This window comes from Salmo salar, chromosome 01, assembly GCF_965601325.2.
Source record: "Salmo salar chromosome 01, fSalSal1, whole genome shotgun sequence".
Taxonomy (NCBI): domain Eukaryota; kingdom Metazoa; phylum Chordata; class Actinopteri; order Salmoniformes; family Salmonidae; genus Salmo; species Salmo salar.
In genome coordinates, this window is record NC_138291.1 from 181,083,538 (window position 1) to 181,109,071 (window position 25,534).

Genomic DNA, 25,534 nt, shown 5'->3' on the forward strand with positions numbered 1-25,534 from the left:
GGTGAAGAAGCCGGATGTGGAGGTCCTGGGCTGTCGTGGTTACACGTGGTCTGCGGTTGTGAGCCCGGTTGGACTTACCGCCAAATTCTCTAAAACGATGTTGGAGGCGGCTTATAGTAGAGAAATGAACATTAAATTATCTGGCAACAACTGTGGTGGACATCCCTGCAGTCAGCATGCCAGTTGTATGCTCCCTCATCTGTGTCATTGTGTTGTGTGACAAAACGGCATAATAGCACAAGGTGCACCTGTGTAATGATCATGCTGTTTAATCAGCTTCTTGATATGCTACACTTGTCAAGTGGATGGATTATCTTGGCTAAAGGAGAAATGCAAAGGAGAAATGCTCACTAACAGGGATGTAAAAAAAGATTGTGAGAGAAATAAGCTTTTTTGTGTGTATGGAACATTTCTGGAATTTTGTATTTCAGGACATGGAACATGGGAACAACACTTTAAATGTTGCGTTTACATTTTTGTTCATTGTGTATATAGTTTTATACACTTTCATAATAAACATGTTTAAAATAAATCAATGAAAATGTGTCTGATAAATTCCCATTGACATGAAGGACATTATAAACCCGAGGACCATTTTACAGTGGCTATCGCTCGTCGCCAGACAATTTATAGTACTGTTGATTTTATTGTGTAACCATGAGATTTATTTACCAACAAACCAACTGTCTTTCAGTAAAAACAATCTTTTAATTTACATAGACGTCTGTCTCTTTACTCGTTACATCAACGTATAGGCTGTTTAACTGTGTGCTGTGAGAGTTATAATTGCGACAGGATGTTCTGAGAACAGCGGTGTTGGCATCGGCGGGTTTATTCTGGTGGTAATGTCGCGGTGGTTTAGCAGGTAGGACATTAGCAGGACGTTGTGGAACTACAAGGTAATCCAAACAACCCCGCTTGCCCTCCTCAATAGTCAATACAGCCCGTTATCTCTATCCCACTCAATAAAGGAGTCAGTGATTTACCATAATAATGGTAATAATAAATATTTGCTATTTGATAAATTAGGACTAGGCTTCCTGGTTAAATAAAGGTGAAACATATGGAATTATAAGAAAAATAAAACTGTATTGATTTTCAGTCACCTAAATACGTTGTACTCGTTTACTTGTTTTATTCTATTCCTGGGTGTGAAATCACTTGTCCCACTATGAATGTAGCTCGCCTACTGTTGGGGGATGAGAGAGTGATCCCTGGACAACTACCCTACAACCCTGTCCAGTATGCCTTGAAAGCCCCCTTGATAAAAGCCCGGAGGAACAGAACAACCGGACTCGGTTTGTACATTTGAAGTGAATGCGTGTGCTCCTTATATATCCCGCCGCGACCTGCGGAGAGAGAGTCGTTCAATCAGATTGCACAGCATGAGTGTGTAAGGAGGGAGGGGGGGGGGGAGGCAGGAGGGTAGGTATGCCCCATGCCTGAGCCTGACAGAGATGCTCACACTCCAGCAACACTGTGAGGGAGTAACGAGGAGAGTCTGGAGTTATGGAAACACAGACGACACGGTAAAGAACGTTTTCTCCCGTTTCTTCAGACGATTCGCGGACGGTTGATTCCGCTTTGGAGTTGGACAACCGGATTCTAAAATAAAGTGTTGCGAACGGCACTTGTACACTCATTTATATCTGCGGGCCTGTGTTTGGAAAGTAGAGCAGAATAACAACATCGCAGCGAGGGAGGAATGAAATCCACCGCTCATTTCGGAACCCGCGGCGCACGTCGTTTTTAGTCCAGAACATAACCTGTTACTCATCGTGCACAGTCTGTTCGCTTCTCTGAGTGAGTGGGCTATAGAAAACGGGAAATATAGATTTGATTGATCTTATTGAGGGCTAGTCTACTATCGGCTTCCCTCGCGTGTCATGCACCTTTATTATCAGATATGAGGCAAACAGCGTGACGACATAGCCACCAAATAACGTCAATGCTTTCCCAGGAGGGTAAAAAAACACAACAACACTCAAGTTAACTATTGAAAGCAATTTCACTCAAACATGAGTTCTTCCGGCGGCAGAAAGGTAGATATTCTATATGTCGGTGTGTTTGACTTATTATTTCCATGGAACTAAAATTGGGAAATTAATTTAGTCCATTTCCCCGGAGCGAGTTGTTTTTTTTGGGGTAGCTTCATCTTGCGACACGTGAAAATAGCGTGCACGTTTGGAGTTACGATGCTGGTCACTTGGGTCACATTTATTCAAGCGTTCCTAATACTGCTGGTGAAAGGAACCGACCAATGGAGCCTCCGGGAGTCCTCTAACTGCGAGCTCAATAAGAAAGTAAGTGCCCTCATATCACGTTCTCTCTAATATAATTAGTCTTATATCTAATTAGTCTTACCCCTTTTCTATACATTGAAACAGTATTTAAATCAACCGGGATTTGAGTAGGTCTATTTGAATGTCCGCTGTCCAGTTTCAGCCTATAAATTATGTGATATGATTCTTCTTCCAGTCACTTTTTTTATTTGTAAAAAGTTTTTTTTCTTTTTTAGGCTAGTTCATTCATTCATTCATTCAACCTGTAAAGTTTCCATTTCCTCTGAGAGCGCAGTTCATATCAGATGTGTATTGTGTTAGTCCAGTGTACCTGTAAATCAGACATGATCAGTCTATTATCGAGAATCAAATAGCCAACCACATTTAGAATCAACAGTCTCAGTCAATTTAAATTTCACCCTGTTCCCGCTGTCTGTTTGCAATGGATAAGAACTTTTATTAGTTTGTGGTTATTAGTAAGTCTGTTCTAGAAGGGTTACCTAGTAAAATGCTTCGTTTGTCCAGTTTAACTTTAGTGACATAGTTGGATGAATGACATCACACACACACAGCCAGCCATAAGGCCATTGTTCACATAAATTACTTTATATGATCAGGTTTTGGGTTGACCAAAAAACGCTAATTTGGTTTTATAGCCTGGTAATAATAACACTAATGGGGTTTTATAGCCTGGTAATAATACTAATTGTGGTTTTATAGCCTGGTAATAAAAACACTAATGTGGTTTTATAGCCTGGTAATAATAACACTAATGGGGTTTTATAGCCTGGTAATAAAAACACTAATGTGGTTTTATAGCCTGGTAATAATAACACTAATGGGGTTTTATAGCCTGGTAATAATAACACTAATGGGGTTTTATAGCCTGGTAATAATAACACTAATGTGGTAGTATAGGCCGTAATAATCAAATCAAATCAAATGTATTTATATAGCCCTTCTTACATCAGCTGATATCTCAAAGTGCTGTACAGAAACCCAGCCTAAACCCCCAAACAGCAAGCAATGCAGATGTAGAAGCACGGTGGCTAGGAAAAACTCCCTAGAAAGGCCAGAACCTAGGAAGAAACCTAGAGAGGAACCAGGCTATGAGGGGTGGCCAGTCCTCTTCTGGCTGTGCCGGGTGGAGATTATAACAGAACATGGCCAAGATGTTCAAATGTTCATAAATGACCAGCATGGTCAAATAATAATAATCACACTGGTTGTCGAGGGTGCAACAAGTCAGCACATCAAGAGTAAATGTCAGTTGGCTTTTCATAGCCGATCATTGAGAGTATCTCAACCGCTCCTGCTGTCTCTAGAGAGTTGAAAACAGCAGGTCTGTGACAGGTAGCACACCCGGTGAACAGGTCAGGGTTCCAGCAGGTCTGGGACAGCAGGTCTGGGACAGGTAGTACGTCCGGTGAACAGGTCAGGGTTCCAGCAGGTCTGGGACAGCAGGTCTGGGACAGGTAGCACGTCCGGTGAACAGGTCAGGGTTCCATAGCCGCAGGCAGAACAGTTGAAACTGGAGCAGCAGCACGGCCAGGTGGACTGGGGACAGCAAGGAGTCATCATGCCAGGTAGTCCTGAGGCATGGTCCTAGGGCTCAGGTCCTCCTACTAATGTGGTAGTATAGCCTGGTAATAATAACACTAATGGGGTAGTATAGCCTGGTAATAATAACACTAATGGGGTAGTATAGCCTGGTAATAATAACACTAATGGGGTAGTATAGCCTGGTAATAATAACACTAATGGGGTAGTATAGCCTGGTAATAATAACACTAATGGGGTAGTATAGCCTGGTAATAATAACACTAATGGGGTAGTATAGCCTGGTAATAATAACACTAATGGGGTAGTATAGCCTGGTAATAATAACACTAATGTGGTAGTATAGCCTGGTAATAATAACACTAATGGGGTAGTATAGCCTGGTAATAATAACACTAATGGGGTAGTATAGCCTGGTAATAATAACACTAATGGGGTAGTATAGCCTGGTAATAATAACACTAATGGGGTAGTATAGCCTGGTAATAATAACACTAATGGGGTAGTATAGCCTGGTAATAATAACACTAATGGGGTAGTATAGCCTGGTAATAATAACACTAATGTGGTAGTATAGCCTGGTAATAATAACACTAATGTGGTAGTATAGCCTGGTAATAATAACACTACTAATGTGGTAGTATAGCCTGGTAATAATAACACTACTAATGTGGTAGTATAGCCTGGTAATAATAACACTAATGTGGTAGTATAGCCTGGTAATAATAACACTAATGGGGTAGTATAGCCTGGTAATAATAACACTAATGGGGTAGTATAGCCTGGTAATAATAACACTAATGGGGTAGTATAGCCTGGTAATAATAACACTAATGGGGTAGTATAGCCTGGTAATAATAACACTAATGGGGTAGTATAGCCTGGTAATAATAACACTAATGGGGTAGTATAGCCTGGTAATAATAACACTAATGTGGTAGTATAGCCTGGTAATAATAACACTAATGGGGTAGTATAGCCTGGTAATAATAACACTAATGGGGTAGTATAGCCTGGTAATAATAACACTAATGGGGTAGTATAGCCTGGTAATAATAACACTAATGGGGTAGTATAGCCTGGTAATAATAACACTAATGGGGTAGTATAGCCTGGTAATAATAACACTAATGGGGTAGTATAGCCTGGTAATAATAACACTAATGGGGTAGTATAGCCTGGTAATAATAACACTAATGGGGTAGTATAGCCTGGTAATAATAACACTAATGGGGTAGTATAGCCTGGTAATAATAACACTAATGGGGTAGTATAGCCTGGTAATAATAACACTAATGGGGTAGTATAGCCTGGTAATAATAACACTAATGTGGTAGTATAGCCTGGTAATAATAACACTAATGGGGTAGTATAGCCTGGTAATAATAACACTAATGTGGTAGTATAGCCTGGTAATAATAACACTAATGGGGTAGTATAGCCTGGTAATAATAACACTAATGGGGTAGTATAGCCTGGTAATAATAACACTAATGGGGTAGTATAGCCTGGTAATAATAACACTAATGGGGTAGTATAGCCTGGTAATAATAACACTAATGGGGTAGTATAGCCTGGTAATAATAACACTAATGGCGTAGTATAGCCTGGTAATAATAACACTAATGGGGTAGTATAGCCTGGTAATAATAACACTAATGGGGTAGTATAGCCTGGTAATAATAACACTAATGGGGTAGTATAGCCTGGTAATAATAACACTAATGGGGTAGTATAGCCTGCTAATAATAACACTAATGGGGTAGTATAGCCTGCTAATAATAACACTAATGGGGTAGTATAGCCTGGTAATAATAACACTAATGGGGTAGTATAGCCTGGTAATAATAACACTAATGTGGTAGTATAGCCTGGTAATAATAACACTAATGGGGTAGTATAGCCTGGTAATAATAACACTAATTCACTCATGTTTCTTTTTCTTCTTCTTTCACCGTCGGCAGCAAAGTGATCTGAACTCTTTCCTGTGGACCATCAAACGTAACCCTCCGTCCTACTTCTACGGCACGATCCACGTCCCTTACACGCGCGTCTGGGACTTTATCCCAGAGAACTCCAAGAAGGCTTTCCAGGAGAGCAACATGGTTTACTTGGAGCTGGACTTGACCGATCCCTACACCATCTCAGCCCTGACCAGCTGCCAGCTCCTCCCCCAGGGGGGAACCCTACAGGATGTTCTACCCAGGGACATCTACGGACGCCTCAAGAGGCACTTGGAGTACGTCAAGCTCATGATGCCGTCGTGGATGACTCCTGACCAGAGGGGTAAAGGACTCTACGCTGACTACCTGTTTAATGCAATAGCTGGGAACTGGGAGAGGAAGAGGCCTGTTTGGGTGATGTTGATGGTGAACTCGTTGACGGAGGCGGACATCAAGACGAGGGGTGTCCCGGTGTTGGATCTGTACCTGGCTCAGGAGGCAGAGAGGATGAGGAAGAGGACAGGAGCCGTTGAGAAGGTGGAGGAGCAGTGTCACCCACTCAATGGACTGAACTTCTCTCAGGTGAGTGGGTCCGTCTGAAAGTGAACCTTATTTCTTATATAGTGCGGCTCTACTTTTGACCAGGACCCTCTTGTAAATCCCTATATGTTGGAGGGTTTTCAAGCTACTGAATCTGCCGGCTAAATAAATCCTGCCAGGAGATGGTGATGTTTCAAATAGACCTATCATCAAGGGGGGCGGCAGGTAGCCTAGTGGTAAGAGTGGAGGGGCGGCAGGTAGCCTAGTGGTTAGAGTGGAGGGGCGGCAGGTAGCATAGTGGTTAGAGTGGAGGGGCGGCAGGTAGCCTAGTGGTTAGAGTGGAGGGGCTGGAGGGGCGGCAGGTAGCCTAGTGGTTAGAGTGGAGGGGAGGCAGGTAGCCTAGTGGTTAGAGTGGAGGGGCGGCAGGTAGCCTAGTGGTTAGAGTGGAGGGGCGGCAGGTAGCCTAGTGGTAAGAGTGGAGGGGCGGCAGGTAGCCTAGTGGTTAGAGTGGAGGGGCGGCAGGTAGCCTAGTGGTTAGAGTGGAGGGGCGGCAGGTAGCCTAGTGGGTAGAGTGGAGGGGCGGCAGGTAGCCTAGTGGTTAGAGTGGAGGGGCGGCAGGTAGCCTAGTGGTAAGAGTGGAGGGGCGGCAGGTAGCCTAGTGGTAAGAGTGGAGGGGCGGCAGGTAGCCTAGTGGTTAGAGTGGAGGGGCGGCAGGTAGCCTAGTGGTAAGAGTGGAGGGGCGGCAGGTAGCCTAGTGGTTAGAGTGGAGGGGCGGCAGGTAGCCTAGTGGTAAGAGTGGAGGGGCGGCAGGTAGCCTAGTGGTTAGAGTGGAGGGGCGGCAGGTAGCCTAGTGGTTAGAGTGGAGGGACGGCAGGTAGCCTAGTGGTTAGAGTGGAGGGGCGGCAGGTAGCCTAGTGGTAAGAGTGGAGGGGCGGCAGGTAGCCTAGTGGTAAGAGTGGAGGGGCGGCAGGTAGCCTAGTGGTAAGAGTGGAGGGGCGGCAGGTAGCCTAGTGGTTAGAGTGGAGGGGCGGCAGGTAGCCTAGTGGTTAGAGTGGAGGGGCGGCAGGTAGCCTAGTGGTAAGAGTGGAGGGGCGGCAGGTAGCCTAGTGGTAAGAGTGGAGGGGCGGCAGGTAGCCTAGTGGTTAGAGTGGAGGGGCGGCAGGTAGCCTAGTGGTTAGAGTGGAGGGGCGGCAGGTAGCCTAGTGGTTAGAGTGGAGGGGCGGCAGGTAGCCTAGTGGTTAGAGTGGAGGGGCGGCAGGTAGCCTAGTGGTTAGAGTGGAGGGGCGGCAGGTAGCCTAGTGGTTAGAGTGGAGGGGCGGCAGGTAGCCTAGTGGTTAGAGTGGAGGGGCGGCAGGTAGCCTAGTGGTTAGAGTGGAGGTATCCCCCTTTCACTATCACTAGCTAACAGGGGAAAATTGGCTAGGTAGCTAACTTGATTCTTCTTCCACGTTAAAAAGCTTTGGATTGGTGCTCCTCAGTGGTGTAAACATGGGTGACAGAGAGTTTTCTTCCAACATATTTGTTGCACCAGTCTCAGTGCTATTCCATTTAAACCTAAGTCATATTGAGATTGACTTTATAATTGAAACCTAACCTAGGCTGTGATCTGAGCTATCACTGGCCTATCACCTAAACCCCCACTATACAACACAACTGTTTCCTAGCCTCCCTGGCATGCTTTTTGTCACTATCACTAAAAATCTAAACAAAATTCTATTAAAAACAAAATATAAATGTCTTTATACAATTATAACTGAATAAAAATGAGCAAATCAGGTCTGAAAATTAACTGAAACTAAACTGAATTTCAATAAAAGAAATTGAAAAACCAATAGAAATAAAAATGAATGTAAAAACACAATCTACAGTGTTATAACCTTATACTGATATAACCTTATACAGATATAACCCTGTCTACAGTGTTATAACCTTATACAGATATAACCCTGTCTATAGTGTTATAACCTTATACAGATATAACCCTGTCTATAGTGTTATAACCTTATACAGATATAACCCTGTCTACAGTGTTATAACCTTATACAGATATAACCCTGTCTACAGTGTTATAACCTCATACAGATATAACCCTGTCTACAGTGTTATAACCTTATACAGATATAACCCTGTCTACAGTGTTATAACCTTATACAGATATAACCCTGTCTATAGTGTTATAACCTTATACAGATATAACCCTGTCTATAGTGTTATAACCTCATACAGATATAACCCTGTCTACAGTGTTATAACCTCATACAGATATAACCCTGTCTATAGTGTTATAACCTCATACAGATATAACCCTGTCTATAGTGTTATAACCTCATACAGATATAACCCTGTCTACAGTGTTATAACCTCATACAGATATAACCCTGTCTATAGTGTTATAACCTCATACAGATATAACCCTGTCTATAGTGTTATAACCTCATACAGATATAACCCTGTCTACAGTGTTATAACCTCATACAGATATAACCCTGTCTACAGTGTTATAACCTTATACAGATATAACCCTGTCTATAGTGTTATAACCTTATACAGATATAACCCTGTCTACAGTGTTATAACCTCATACAGATATAACCCTGTCTACAGTGTTATAACCTCATACAGATATAACCCTGTCTACAGTGTTATAACCTTATACAGATATAACCCTGTCTACAGTGTTATAACCTTATACAGATATAACCCTGTCTATAGTGTTATAACCTTATACAGATATAACCCTGTCTACAGTGTTATAACCTTATACAGATATAACCCTGTCTATAGTGTTATAACCTCATACAGATATAACCCTGTCTATAGTGTTATAACCTCATACAGATATAACCCTGTCTACAGTGTTATAACCTCATACAGATATAACCCTGTCTATAGTGTTACAACCTCAAACAGATATAACCCTGTCTACAGTGTTATAACCTTATACAGATATAACCCTGTCTACAGTGTTATAACCTCATACAGATATAACCCTGTCTATAGTGTTATAACCTTATACAGATATAACCCTGTCTACAGTGTTATAACCTCATACAGATATAACCCTGTCTATAGTGTTATAACCTCATACAGATATAACCCTGTCTATAGTGTTATAACCTCATACAGATATAACCCTGTCTACAGTGTTATAACCTCATACAGATATAACCCTGTCTACAGTGTTATAACCTTATACAGATATAACCCTGTCTATAGTGTTATAACCTTATACAGATATAACCCTGTCTACAGTGTTATAACCTCATACAGATATAACCCTGTCTATAGTGTTATAACCTCATACAGATATAACCCTGTCTATAGTGTTACAACCTCAAACAGATATAACCCTGTCTACAGTGTTATAACCTTATACAGATATAACCCTGTCTACAGTGTTATAACCTCATACAGATATAACCCTGTCTATAGTGTTATAACCTTATACAGATATAACCCTGTCTACAGTGTTATAAACTTGGTTTATACAGATGTGAAGAATTCTCTCTCTTTCTTTCTGTCTCTCTCTTTCTTTCTGTCTCGCTCGCTCTGTCTCTGGCTCGCTCGCTCTCTCTATCCCTCTCTCTCTCTGTCTCGCTCGCTCTCTCTCTCGTCTGTCTGTCTGTCTGTCTGTCTGTCTGTCTGTCTGTCTGTCTGTCTGTCTGTCTGTCTGTCTGTCTGTCTGTCTGTCTGTCTGTCTGTCTGTCTGTCTGTCTGTCTGTCTGTCTGTCTGTCTGTCTGTCTGTCTGTGTCTCTCTCTCTGTCTCTCTCTCTGTCTCTCTCTCTGTCTCTCTCTCTGTCTCTCTCTCTCCCCCTCTCCCTCAATTTAAGGGGCTTTATTGTCATGGGAAACATATGTTTACATTGTCAAAGCAAGTGAAATAGATAATAAACAAAAGTGAAATAAACAATATAAAATGTACAGTAAACATTACACTCACAGAAGTTCCAAAGGAATAGAGTCATTTCAGATGTCATATTATGGCCATATACAGTGTTGTAACGATGTGTAAATAGTACAAAAGGGAAAATAAATAAACATAAATATGGGTTGTCTCTCTCTCTCTCTCTTTCTGCTTCATTCCCATCAGTGTTTCAGATATGAGATAATTATTTCTATGACCAAGCTAAACATACTTTACCACCTTATTAAACCAAGCGTGGAGCTTTTCAATAGCGCTAGTGATTTTAACTTGCACTGAACAAAAATATAAACGGAACATGCAACAATTTCAAGGATTTAATTGAGTTACAGTTCATATAAGGAAATCAGTGAATTCACATGACTGGGAATACAGATTATGCATCTGTTGGTCAGATACCTTAAAGAAAAGGTAGTGGAGTGGATCAGAAAACCAGTCAGTATCTGGTGTGACCACCATTTACCTCAAGCAGCGTGACACATCTCCTTCACGTAGAGTTGATCAGGCTGTTGATTGTGGCCTGTGGAATGTTGTCCCACTCCTCTTCAATGGCTGTGCGAAGTTGCTGGATATTGGTCCATGCCACATGGGGCCGTGCGTTATCATGCTGAAACATGAGGTGATGGCGGTGGATGAATGGCACGGCAATGGGCCTCAGGATCTCATCACGGTATCTCTGTGCGTTCAAATTACCATCGATAAAATGCAATTGTGTTCGTTGTCCGTAGCTTATGCCTGTCCCCATACCATAACCCCACCTCCACCACTCTGTTCACAACGTTAACATCAGCAAACCGCTCATCCACAGAACACCATCTGCCTGGTACAGCTGAAACCCGGATTCATTTGTGAAGAGCCAGTGGCAATCGAAGGTGAGCATTTGCCCACTCAAGTCTGTTACTATGCCAAACTGCAGTCAGGTCAAGACCCTGGTGAGGACGACGAGCACGCTGATGAGCTTCCCTGAGACGGTTTCTGACAGTTTGTGCAGATATTCTTAGGGTGTGCAAACCAACAGTTTTAATCGCTGTCCGGGATGGCTGGTCTCAGACGATCCCGCAGGTGAAGAAGCCGGATGTGGAGGTCCTGGGCTTGCGTGGTTACACGTGGTCTGTGTTTGTGAGGCCGGTTGCACGTGCTGTAGAATTCTCTAAAAAGATGTTGGAGGTGGCTTATGGTAGAGAAATGGACATTCAATTCTCTGGAAACAGCTCTGCTGGACATTCCTGCAGTCAGCATGTCAATTGCACACTACCTCTAAACTTGAGGCGTCTGTGGCGCCAAATACACTTGTTTTAGTAGCGCTACAAGATGGCCCTGTCATAAATGGTGGCCTCAAAACCAATCAAAATAGTTTGGTAGTGTTATGATTATGTAAATGGTTCTCTCTCTCTCTCTCAATGGTCGAGTCCCAAGTTATACCCTACATAGTGCACTGCTTTTGACCAGGGCCATAGGGAAAGTAAGGCTCTACAAAGAGAATAGGGTGCCATTTGGGATGCATCCTATGAAAGGATGAGCCCATGTGAATACAATGGATGTCCTTCTTTTCCACTCTGCTTGGCCTCTATTTGGGCGAGCTGCCGTTGATTTGCTGAGTTTGCCCACAGCAGACCATCTATTTGAACTGGTTGGTAATCAGATTAGATTCTCTAATGAGTGATGTTTCATCTAAAGAATGGAACAGCGATGTTTCATCTAAAGAATGGAACAGCAATGTTTCAACTAAAGAATGGAACAGCGATGTTTCAACTAAAGAATGGAACAGCGATGTTTCAACTAAAGAATAGAACAGCGATGTTTCAACTAAAGAATGGAACAGCGATGTTTCAACTAAAGAATGGAACAGCGATGTTTCAACTAAAGAATAGAACAGCGATGTTTCATCTAAAGAATAGAACAGCGATGTTTCAACTAAAGAATGGAACAGCGATGTTTCAACTAAAGAATGGAACAGCGATGTGTCATCTAAAGAATGGAACAGCAATGTTTCATCTAAAGAATGGAACAGCGATGTTTCAACTAAAGAATGGAACAGCGATGTTTCAACTAAAGAATAGAACAGCGATGTTTCAACTAAAGAATGGAACAGCGATGTTTCAACTAAAGAATGGAACAGCGATGTTTCAACTAAAGAATAGAACAGCGATGTTTCATCTAAAGAATAGAACAGCGATGTGTCATCTAAAGAATGGAACAGAGATATTTGATTTGATTTAGGTTGTGTCTGAAATGTCAGCCTATTCCTATATCCTATTCTTAGAGCTCTGGACAAAAGGAGTGCACTACATAGGGAATAGGGTGCACATAGGGAATAGGGTGCCATTTGGGACACAGTGGTTGGCTTCTCTTCATGCCTTCACTACTCCCTCTCAGCACCAGGTATATTTCACACTAAGGTGCTTAGTTTCTTTTCTCTTGTTTACCAAACAGACAGATATTACATTCATCCACATTCCTCTGTCTGTCTGTCTGTCTGTCTGTCTGTCTGTCTGTCTGTCTGTCTGTCTGTCTGTCTGTCTGTCTGTCTGTCTGTCTGTCTGTCTGTGTCTCTCTCTCTGTCTCTCTCTCTGTCTCTCTCTCTGTCTCTCTCTCTGTCTCTCTCTCTCCCCCTCTCCCTCAATTTAAGGGGCTTTATTGTCATGGGAAACATATGTTTACATTGTCAAAGCAAGTGAAATAGATAATAAACAAAAGTGAAATAAACAATATAAAATGTACAGTAAACATTACACTCACAGAAGTTCCAAAGGAATAGAGTCATTTCAGATGTCATATTATGGCCATATACAGTGTTGTAACGATGTGTAAATAGTACAAAAGGGAAAATAAATAAACATAAATATGGGTTGTCTCTCTCTCTCTCTCTTTCTGCTTCATTCCCATCAGTGTTTCAGATATGAGATAATTATTTCTATGACCAAGCTAAACATACTTTACCACCTTATTAAACCAAGCGTGGAGCTTTTCAATAGCGCTAGTGATTTTAACTTGCACTGAACAAAAATATAAACGGAACATGCAACAATTTCAAGGATTTAATTGAGTTACAGTTCATATAAGGAAATCAGTGAATTCACATGACTGGGAATACAGATTATGCATCTGTTGGTCAGATACTTTAAAGAAAAGGTAGTGGAGTGGATCAGAAAACCAGTCAGTATCTGGTGTGACCACCATTTACCTCAAGCAGCGTGACACATCTCCTTCACGTAGAGTTGATCAGGCTGTTGATTGTGGCCTGTGGAATGTTGTCCCACTCCTCTTCAATGGCTGTGCGAAGTTGCTGGATATTGGTCCATGCCACATGGGGCCGTGCGTTATCATGCTGAAACATGAGGTGATGGCGGTGGATGAATGGCACGGCAATGGGCCTCAGGATCTCATCACGGTATCTCTGTGCGTTCAAATTACCATCGATAAAATGCAATTGTGTTCGTTGTCCGTAGCTTATGCCTGTCCCCATACCATAACCCCACCTCCACCACTCTGTTCACAACGTTAACATCAGCAAACCGCTCATCCACAGAACACCATCTGCCTGGTACAGCTGAAACCCGGATTCATTTGTGAAGAGCCAGTGGCAATCGAAGGTGAGCATTTGCCCACTCAAGTCTGTTACTATGCCAAACTGCAGTCAGGTCAAGACCCTGGTGAGGACGACGAGCACGCTGATGAGCTTCCCTGAGACGGTTTCTGACAGTTTGTGCAGATATTCTTAGGGTGTGCAAACCAACAGTTTTAATCGCTGTCCGGGATGGCTGGTCTCAGACGATCCCGCAGGTGAAGAAGCCGGATGTGGAGGTCCTGGGCTTGCGTGGTTACACGTGGTCTGTGTTTGTGAGGCCGGTTGCACGTGCTGTAGAATTCTCTAAAAAGATGTTGGAGGTGGCTTATGGTAGAGAAATGGACATTCAATTCTCTGGAAACAGCTCTGCTGGACATTCCTGCAGTCAGCATGTCAATTGCACACTACCTCTAAACTTGAGGCGTCTGTGGCGCCAAATACACTTGTTTTAGTAGCGCTACAAGATGGCCCTGTCATAAATGGTGGCCTCAAAACCAATCAAAATAGTTTGGTAGTGTTATGATTATGTAAATGGTTCTCTCTCTCTCTCTCAATGGTCGAGTCCCAAGTTATACCCTACATAGTGCACTGCTTTTGACCAGGGCCATAGGGAAAGTAAGGCTCTACAAAGAGAATAGGGTGCCATTTGGGATGCATCCTATGAAAGGATGAGCCCATGTGAATACAATGGATGTCCTTCTTTTCCACTCTGCTTGGCCTCTATTTGGGCGAGCTGCCGTTGATTTGCTGAGTTTGCCCACAGCAGACCATCTATTTGAACTGGTTGGTAATCAGATTAGATTCTCTAATGAGTGATGTTTCATCTAAAGAATGGAACAGCGATGTTTCATCTAAAGAATGGAACAGCAATGTTTCAACTAAAGAATGGAACAGCGATGTTTCAACTAAAGAATGGAACAGCGATGTTTCAACTAAAGAATAGAACAGCGATGTTTCAACTAAAGAATGGAACAGCGATGTTTCAACTAAAGAATGGAACAGCGATGTTTCAACTAAAGAATAGAACAGCGATGTTTCATCTAAAGAATAGAACAGCGATGTTTCAACTAAAGAATGGAACAGCGATGTTTCAACTAAAGAATGGAACAGCGATGTGTCATCTAAAGAATGGAACAGCAATGTTTCATCTAAAGAATGGAACAGCGATGTTTCAACTAAAGAATGGAACAGCGATGTTTCAACTAAAGAATAGAACAGCGATGTTTCAACTAAAGAATGGAACAGCGATGTTTCAACTAAAGAATGGAACAGCGATGTTTCAACTAAAGAATAGAACAGCGATGTTTCATCTAAAGAATAGAACAGCGATGTTTCATCTAAAGAATGGAACAGCGATGTGTCATCTAAAGAATGGAACAGAGATATTTGATTTGATTTAGGTTGTGTCTGAAATGTCAGCCTATTCCTATATCCTATTCTTAGAGCTCTGGACAAAAGGAGTGCACTACATAGGGAATAGGGTGCACATAGGGAATAGGGTGCCATTTGGGACACAGTGGTTGGCTTCTCTTCATGCCTTCACTACTCCCTCTCAGCACCAGGTATATTTCACACTAAGGTGCTTAGTTTCTTTTCTCTTGTTTACCAAACAGACAGATATTACATTCATCCACATTCCTCTGTCTGTCTGTCTGTCTGTCTGTCTGTCTGTCTGTCTGTCTGTCTGTCTGTCTGTCTGTCTGTCTGTCTGTCTGTCTGTCTGTCTGTCTGTCTGTCTGTCTGTCTGTCTGTCTGTCTGTCTGTCTGTCTGTCTGTCTGTCTGTCTGTCTGTCTGTCTGTCCACGTGTATAACTGTCTGTCTGTCTGTCTGTCTGTCAGAGAGATTGTGTGGATGTCAGTAAGACCATAGAAAAGTTATAATTTCAAAAGTTACCAGTTCTAATTCTCTAAATGTATGGTGCTATTGTCATAGTAGTCCGAAGAGGATCTATTTGTGTCTCTTGGTGTCGTTTAAACAGGTTTACAAAACAGAAACGTTAGGCGTTGTATATCTGATGTCATAGAGATGTCGGAGACACTATGTGAAAGGATGTAGTATTTTCATTCAGTCACAGTTTTAATTCCCCCCAATTTACGGCTTTTGTTAGAAAGAGGCTTTCATTTTTGTCTCTTGGTGTCATTTGTTCAGTTAACTGAAAAGTAAGCGAGCCTTGTCCGAGCCGGAATGGCCCGTAGGGGCAGGAGAGAGGCTATCTCCCGTTTCAGTAGCTTGAGACAGCTTGATGTACCCACTCTGGACAGGACGCTCAACTGGAAGGTGATCAGATTGTCACCTGTTTCCAACAAGACCTTTTTTGTTCCAGAGTTAAATAGCTTTTGGAAAACATATCCCATCTCCTCTTCCCTATACTACCCTGGGACTTTCCATATCCCATTTCCTTTTCCCTATACTACCCTGGGCCTTTCCGGGGTTGTAAAGCTTGTTGAGGATTTAATAGCTTGTCTCTGTTTAACACCAGGATTGAATAGCTTGTCCCAGTTTAACACCATGCCAAGAGTGTGCAAAGCTGTTATCAAGGCAAAGGGCAAATACTTTGAAGAATCTCAAATATAAAATATATGTTGATTTGTTTAACACTTTTTTTGGTTACTACATGATTCCATATGTGTTATTTCATAGTTTTGATGTTTTAAATATTATTATACAATGTAGAAAATAGTAAAAAAAATAAAATAAAAAAAAATCCCATGAATGAGTAGGTGTGAACAAACTTTTGACTGGTACTGTAAATAGTTGGCCCAAATATCAGTCAACTTAAAAAGATGTGTTTGCTCAACTTCTCTCATATGTTCATTTAACTACAAATTATAATTTGGCCATTTTACCTAGAGAAGGATGTGGAACTAGTTACACACACTGCTTTTAACAAACAATGTTTTCAACGTACATATTTCACACACATTGTCATTGTACATGTTTATTTATACAGTAATTGATATTCATCACCTGGGATTTGAACTCAGAACCTCTTGGTTAATGGCATTCTGAGCTGCCTGTGACATCACCATGATTTAATTAGATAAAAATGTTTTGATGTTGCTTTTAAAAAAAATCATGAACCTGTCAATTTTAGGTTATAACCTCTACGAATATCTTGTCAATAAGGTTTAACTTCAGCACGTCTTAGTCAGTATTAATTAATAATATATACTGAACATGAATATAAACGCAACATATAAAGTGTTGGTCCCATGTTTCATGAGCTGAAATAAAAGATCCCAGAAATGTTCCGTACGCACAAAAATCTTATTTTGCACAAATGTTGTGCACAAATTTGTTTACACCTCTGTTAGTGAGCATTTCTCCTTTGCCAAGATAATCCATCCACCTGACAGGTTTGGCATATCAAGAAGCTGATTAAACGGCATGATCATTACACAGGTGCACCTTGTGCTGGGGACAATAAAAGGACACTCTAAAATGTGCAATTTTGTCAAACAACACAATGCCACATATGTCATGGTTGTCGTAAGGAGAGGACCAAAACAAAGCAGGGACATGTATACTCATCTTCTTTATTGCCGGGAAAAGAAGGAAAAAACCAAACAAACACGTATACAAAAATAACAAAACTATGAACGACACAATAACAGTCTTGAAGGCAACACAGCAATCCAAGAACAATCTCCCACAAACACTTAACCAAACACATACCCATATATAGGACTCTCAATCAGAGGCAACTAGAAAATACCTGTCTCCAATTGAGAGTCCAACCCCAATAAACTAGACATAGAAATACAAAAGACTCGAGACCACATAGAAATACAAACATAGAACATAAACCCGGAAATAATAAATCAAACACCCAACTACAAAAACCACCACCCCGAACCACATAAAACAAATACCCTCTGCCACGTCCTGACCAAACTACAATAACAAATAACCCTTATACTGGTCAGGACGTGGCAACAGATGTCTCAAGTTTTGAGGGAGCGCGTAATTGGCATGCTGACTACAGGTATGTCCACCAGAGCTGTTGTCAGATAATTTATTGTAGGCCCAACCGGCCTCACAACCACAGACCACGTGTATGGTGTCGTGTGGTCGAGCAGTTTGCTGATATCAACATTGTGAACAGAGTTCCCCATTTTGGCGATGTGGTTATGTTATGGGCAGGCATAAGCTACGAACAACAAACACAATTGCATTTGAATGCACAGAGATAGCGTGACGAGATCCTGAGGCCCATTGTCGTGCCATTCATCCATCGCCATCACCTCATGTTTCAGCATGATAATGCACGGCCCCATGTCGCAAGGATCTGTACACATATCTTGGAAGCTGAAAATGTCCCAGTTCTTCCATGGCCTGCATACTCACCAGACATGTCACCCATTGAGCATGTTTGGGATGCTCTGGATTGACGTGTACGACAGCGTGTTCCAGTTCTCGCCAATATCCAGCAACTTCGCACAGCCATTGAAGAGGAGTGGGACAACATTCCACAGGCCACCAATCAACAGCCTGATCAACTCTATGTGAAGGAGATGTGTAGCGCTGCATGAGGCAAATGGTGGTCACACCAGATACTGACTGGTTCTCTGATCCACTCCACTACTTTTTGTTTAAGGTATCTGACCAACAGATGCATATCTGTATTCTCAGTCATGTGAAATACATAGATTAGGGCCAAATGCATTTGTTTCAATTCACTGATTTCCTTATAAACTCAGCAAAAGCAGTATCCATAGTACCAGTATCCATAGTACCAGTATCTATAGTACCAGTATCCATAGTACCAGTATCCATAGTACCAGTATCCATAGTACCAGCATCTATAGTATCAGTATCTATAGTACCAGTATCCATAGTACCAGTATCCATAGTACCAGCATCTATAGTATCAGTATCTATAGTACCAGTATCCATAGTACCAGTATCCATAGTACCAGTATCCATAGTACCAGTATCCATAGTACCAGTATCCATGGTACCAGTATCCATAGTACCAGTATCTATAGTACCAGTATCCATAGTACCAGTATCCATAGTACCAGCATCCATAGTACCAGTATCCATAGTACCAGTATCTACGGTACCAACATATAACGATTCAAGGCGAGACCCAGATGCAGACACAGGAGGCCGATGGTTCGAGTCTGATATTTATTGAACAACGAGGGGCAGGCAAGAGGCAGGTCGAGGACAGGTAAGAGTTCATAACCAGGTCAGAGTACAGAAGGTACAGGGCGGTAGGCAGGCTCGAGGTCAGGGGCAGGCAGAACAGTCAGGCAGGCGGGCTCAGTGTCAGGGCAGGCAGAACAGTCAGGCAGGCGGGCTCAGTGTCAGGGCAGGCAGAACAGTCAGGCAGGCGGGCTCAGTGTCAGGGCAGGCAGAACAGTCAGGCAGGCGGGCTCAGTGTCAGGGCAGGCAGAACGGTCAGGCAGTCGGGCTCCGTGTCAGGGCAGGCAGAACAGTCAGGCAGGCGGGCTCAGTGTCAGGGCAGGCAGAACGGTCAGGCAGGCGGGCTCAGTGTTAGGGGCAGGCAGAATGGTCAGGCAGGCGGGCTCAGTGTCAGGGCAGGCAGAACGGTCAGGCAGGCGGGCTCAGTGTCAGGGCAGGCAGAACAGTCAGGCAGGCGGGCTCAGTGTCAGGGCAGGCAGAACGGTCAGGCAGGCGGGCTCAGTGTCAGGGCAGGCAGAACGGTCAGGCAGGCGGGCTCAGTGTCAGGGCAGGCAAAAGGTTAGAACCAGGAGGACTAGAAAAGAGAGACTAGGAAAAACAGGAGCTGGGAAAAACCGCTGGTTGACTTGGCAAGACAAGACGAACAGGCAACAGACAAACATAGAACACAGGTGTAAATACTCAGGGGATACTGGGGAAGATGGCCGACACCTGGAGGGGGGTGGAGACAATCACAAAGACAGGTGAAACAGATCAGGGTGTGACAATACTAACATACAGTGCATTTGGAAAGTTTTCAGACCCCTTCACTTTTTCCACATTTTGTTACATTACAGCCTTATTATGAAATGTATTACATTTTTCCCTCATCAATCTACCCACAATACCCCATTATGACAAAGCAAAAACAGGTTTTTAAAAATGTTTGCAAATGTATTAAAAATAAAAAACAGAAATACCTTATTTACATAAGTTTTCAGACCTTTTGTTATGACACACCAAATTGAGCTCAGGTGCATCCTGTTTCCATTGATCATCCATGAGTTGTTTCTACAACTTGATTGGAGTCCACCTGTGGTAAATTCAATTGATTGGACGTGATTTGTAAAGGCACACACCTGTCTATATAAGGTCTAACAGTTGACAGTGCATGTCAGAGCATAAACCAAGCCATGAGGTCGAGGGAATTGTCCGTAGAGCTCCGAGACAGGATTGTGTTGAGGCACAGATCTGGGGAAGGGCACCAAAACATTTCTGCAGGGAGGTGACCAAGTACCCAATGGTCACTTTGAAAGAGCTCAAGAGTTCCTCTGTAGAGATGGGAGAACCATCCAGAAGGACAACCATCTCTGCAGCACTCCACCAATTAGGTCTTTATGGTAGAGTGGACAGATTGATGCCACTCCTCAGTAAAAGGCACATGACAGCCCGCTTGGAGTTTGCCAAAAGGCACCTAAAGGACTCTCAGACCATGAGAAACAAGATTCTCTGTTCTGATGAAACCAAGATTGAACTCTTTGGCCTGAATGCCAAGCATACAGCCAAGACAATACAGGAGTGGCTTCCGGACAAGTCTCTGAATGTCCTTGAGTGGCCCAGCCAGAGCTCGGACTTGAACCCAATCGAACATCTCTGGAGAGACCTGAAAATAGTTGTACAGCGATGCTCCCCATCCAACATGAAGAGGATCTGCAGAGAAGAATGGGAGAAACTCCACAAATACAGATGTGCCAAGCTTGTAGCGTCATATCCAAGAAGACTCAAGACTGTAATCGCTGCCAAAGGTGCTTCAACAAAGTACTGAGTAAGAGGTCTGAATACTTATGTAAATGTAATATTTCAGTTTTGTATTTTTTATACATTTTCAAAAATGTCTAAATACCTGTTTTTGCTTCGTCATTATGGGATATTGTTTGTAGATTGATGAGGGAAAAAAACTATTTAATCCATTTTAAAATAATGCTGTAACGTAGCAAAATTTGGAAAAAGTGAAGGGGTCTGAATACTTTCAAAATGCACTGTATATTAATTACACATACTGTACCAGTACCCATAATAAGACTGTAACATACTGTACCAGTACCCATAATAAGACTGTAACATACTGTACCAGTATCATAATAAGACTGTAACATACTGTACCAGTATCCATAATAAGACTGTAACATACTGTACCAGTATCCATAATAAGACTGTAACATACTGTACCAGTATCCATAATAAGACTGTAACATACTGTACCAGTATCCATAATAAGACTGTAACATACTGTACCAGTATCCATAATAAGACTGTAACATACTGTACCAGTACCCATAATAAGACTGTAACATACTGTACCAGTACCCATAATAAGACTGTAACATACTGTACCTTACCAGTATCCATAATAAGACTGTAACATACTGTACCAGTATCCATAATAAGACTGTAACATACTGTACCAGTACCCATAATAAGACTGTAACATACTGTACCTTACCAGTATCCATAATAAGACTGTAACATACTGTACCAGTACCCATAATAAGACTGTAACATACTGTACCAGTACCCATAATAAGACTGTAACATACTGTACCTTACCAGTATCCATAATAAGACTGTAACATACTGTACCTTACCAGTATCCATTATAAGAGCAGTTGTTTAAAACACAGGAGGAATTTGGGCCTTTCATTCTACCACCCAGGCGACATTTGGAAATACTCCAAAGCATTTGCTATGTGACATTAGGCTTAGATTTATTGCTTCACAGTGTGTGTGTGTGTGTGTTGTGTGTGTGTCTTTGTCTGTGTGCATGCGTGCTTATACCTTGCCCTGTATTGTTGTACTGTAAATACAACCTCTAATGTATCACTTCCTCTAATGTGAAGACCAGGGCCTAAAATGAACATCCGTCGCCTGCCAAATGCAGGTCGATTTTGACATTGGTGTGGTAAGATGTCTATTACACCAGCCACGTTGCCAGCTGGTCGTGGCTACACAGTGAGAGCGTTTCATTCACATTTGTGATTCAAAAATAGTCAAATATAATCACATTTTATAGTAAAATAAATGCTGCGGTTGTATTTCTGCCGTTTTTTTGTTTCATAGCAGTTAAATTAATCAAAGAACTTGGAATCCTTCAGTATATAGCCTTTTCCACCTCGCGCTGCAACACTTCCTGGGGCTGTGGGCACGTCAAGAGCAGAGTGAAAGATTCATTTTTAGAAGCGCTACACACGTGCAGAAAAGTTGGTCTAATTTACTTTAAAACGAAAAGTCTACTGAAGTGAGATTTTCTTCTTGTGTTTCTTGGCTGTTTTACATTGTTTTGTTCACAAACTAGATTGTTTTTCAATGTTTGAGTGGCTGTTAGATTTTTGTTTTATCTACCTGCCACAGTGGCTGGTGGACAAGGAAAGTTACATTTATGCCCTGGTGAAGACATTTCTAGATACCATCTATGGTGCTTCTTTTTGACAAATTACTAAACTGTCCTTGTAGGGGATCAAAAGTATTTGATCCCCTGCTGATTTTGTACGTTTGCCCACTGACAAAGAAATGATCAGTCTATAATTTTAATGGTAGGTTTATTTGAACAGTGCGAGACAGAATAACAACAAAAAATCCAGAAAAACGCATGTCAAAAATGTTGTAAAATGATTAGCATTTTAATGAGGGAAATAAGTATTTGACCCCTCTGCAAAACATGACTTAGTACTTGGTGGCAAAACCCTTGTTGGCAATCACAGAGGTCAGACATTTCTTGTAGTTGGCCACCAGGTTTGCATACATCTCAGGAGGGATTTTGTCCCACTCCTCTTTGCAGATCTTCTCCAAGTCATTAAGGTTTCGAGGCTGTTCGTTTGGCAACTCGAACTTTCAGCTCCCTCCACAGATTTTCTATGGGATTAAGGTCTGGAGACTGGCTAGGCCACTCCAGGACCTTAATGTGCTTCTTCTTGAGCCACTCCTTTGTTGCCTTGGCCGTGTGTTTTGGGTCATTGTCATGCTGGAATACCCATCCACGACCCATTTTCAATGCCCTGGCTGAGGGAAGGAGGTTCTCACCCAAGATTTGATGGTACATGGCCCCGTCCATCGTCCCTTTGATGAGGTGAAGTTGTCCTGTCCCCTTACCAGAAAACACCCCCAAAGCATAATGTTTCCAACTCCATGTTTGACGGTGGGGATGGTGTTATTGGGGTCATAGGCAGCATTCCTCCTCCTCCAAAGACGGTGAGTTGAGTTGATGCCAAAGAGCTCCATTTTGGTCTCATCTGACCACAACACTTTCACCCAGTTGTCCTCCGAATCATTCAGATGTTCATTGGCAAACTTCAGACGGGCATGTATATGTGCTTTCTTGAGCAGGGGGACCTTGCGGGCACTGCAAGATTTCAGTCCTTCACGGCATAGTGTGTTACCAATTGTTTTCTTGGTGACTATGGTCCCAGCTGCCTTGAGATCATTGACAAGATCCTCCCGTGTAGTTTGGGGCTGATTCCTCACCGTTCTCATGATCATTGCAACTCCACGAGGTGAGATCTTTCATGGAGCCCCAGGCCGAGGGAGATTGACAGTTCTTTTGTGTTTCTTCCATTTGCGAATAATCGCATCAACTGTTGTCACCTTCTCACCAAGCTGCTTGGTGATGGTCTTGTAGCCCATTCGAGTCTTGTGTAGGTCTACAATCTTGTCCCTGACATCCTTGGAGAGCTCTTTGGTCTTGGCCATGGTGGAGAGTTTGAAATCTGATTGATTGCTTCTGTGGACAGATGTCTTTTATACAGGTAACAAACTGAGATTAGGAGCACTCCCTTTAAGAGTGTGCCCCTAATCTCAGCTCGTTACCTGTATAAAAGACACCTGGGAGCCAGAAATCTTTCTGATTGAGAGGGGGTCAAATACTTATTTCCCTCATTAAAATGCAAATCAATTTATAACATTTTTGACATGTGTTTTTCAGGATTTTTTTGTTGTTATTCTGTCTCTCACTGTTCAAATAAACCTACCATTAAAATTATAGACTGATCATTTCTTTGTCAGTGGGCAAACGTAGAAAATCAGCAGGGGATCAAATACTTTTTTCCCCTCACTGTAGCTTCCGTCCCTCTCCTCGCCCCTACCTGGGCTCGAACCAGGAACACATTGATTACAGCCACCCTCAAAGCATCGTTACCCATCGCTCCACAAAAGCTGCGGCCCTTGCAGAGCAAGGTGAACAACTACTCCAAGTCTCAGAGCGAGTGACGTTTTATACGTTATTAGCGCGCACCCCGCTAACTAGCTAGCCATTTCTACATCGGTTACACCAGCCTAATCTCGGGAGTTGATAGGCTTGAAACATTGCGAAGAGCTGCTGGCAAATGCACGAAAGTGCTGTTTGAATGAATGCTTACGGGCCTGCTGCTGCCTAACACCGCTCAGTCAGACTGCTCTATCAAATATCAAATCATAGACTTAATTATAACATAATAACACACAGAAATATGAGCCTTAGGTCATTAATATGGTAGAATCCGGAAACTATCATCTCGAAAACAAAACGTTTATTCTTTCAGTGAAATAAGGAACCGTTCCGTATTTTATCTAACGGGTGGCATCCCTAAGTCTAAATATTCCTGTTACATTGCACAACCTTCAATGTTATGTCATAATTATGTAAAATGCTGGCAAATTAGTTCGCAACGAGCCAGGCGGCCCAAACTGCTGCATATACCCTGACTCTGCGTGCAATGAACGCAAGAGAAGTGACACCATTTCCCTAGTTTAATATTGCCTGCTAACCTGGATTTATTTTAGCTAAATATGCAGGCTTAAAAATATATACTTCTGTGTATTGATTTTAAGAAAGGCATTGATGTTTATGGTTAGGTACATTCGTGCAACGATTATGCTTTTTTCGCAAATGCGCTTTTGTTAAATCATCCCCCGTTTGGCGAAGTCGGCTGTCTTTGTTAGGAAGAAATAGTCTTCACACAGTTCTCAACGAGCCAGGCGGCCAAAACTGCTGCATATACCCTGACTCTGTTGCACAGAACGCAAGAGAAGTGACACAATTTCCCTAGTTAAAAGAAATTCATGTTAGCAGGCAATATTAACTAAATATGCAGGTTTAAAATATATATATATACTGTTACACTGGCAATACTAAAGTGCCTATAAGAACATCCAATAGTCAAAGGTATATGAAATACAAATGGTATAGAGAGAAATAGTCCTATAATTCCTATAATAACTACAACCTAAAACTTCTTATCTGGGAATATTGAAGACTCATGTTAAAAGGAACCACCAGCTTTCATATGTTCTCATATTCTGAGCAAGGAACTTAAACGTTAGCTTTTTTACATGGCACATATTGCACTTTTACTTTCTTCTCCAACACTTTGTTTTTGCATTATTTAAACCAAATTGAACATGTTTCATTATTTATTTGAGGCTATATTGATTTGATTGATGTATTATATAAAGTTAAAATAAAAGTGTTCATTCAGTATTGTTGTAATTGTCATTATTACAAATAAATAAATAAATGAAGTAAAAGAAATCGGCCGATTAATCGGCACCGGCCTTTT

General features: G+C 42.1%; 1 protein-coding gene across 1 annotated transcript in view; it reads left to right on the top strand.

Moving 5' to 3' along the window:
* Positions 1–1,443: 1,443 nt before the first annotated feature.
* Positions 1,444–25,534, top strand: part of LOC106572374 (metalloprotease TIKI1) — a 181,371-nt gene continuing 157,280 nt past the window's right edge. The window contains exons 1-2 of the mRNA XM_082957000.1: positions 1,444–2,303; positions 5,807–6,367. Coding sequence (XP_082813126.1) covers positions 2,196–2,303; positions 5,807–6,367 — 669 coding nt within the window. The 5' untranslated portion in view covers positions 1,444–2,195. The remainder of the gene's footprint in view (positions 2,304–5,806; positions 6,368–25,534) is intronic.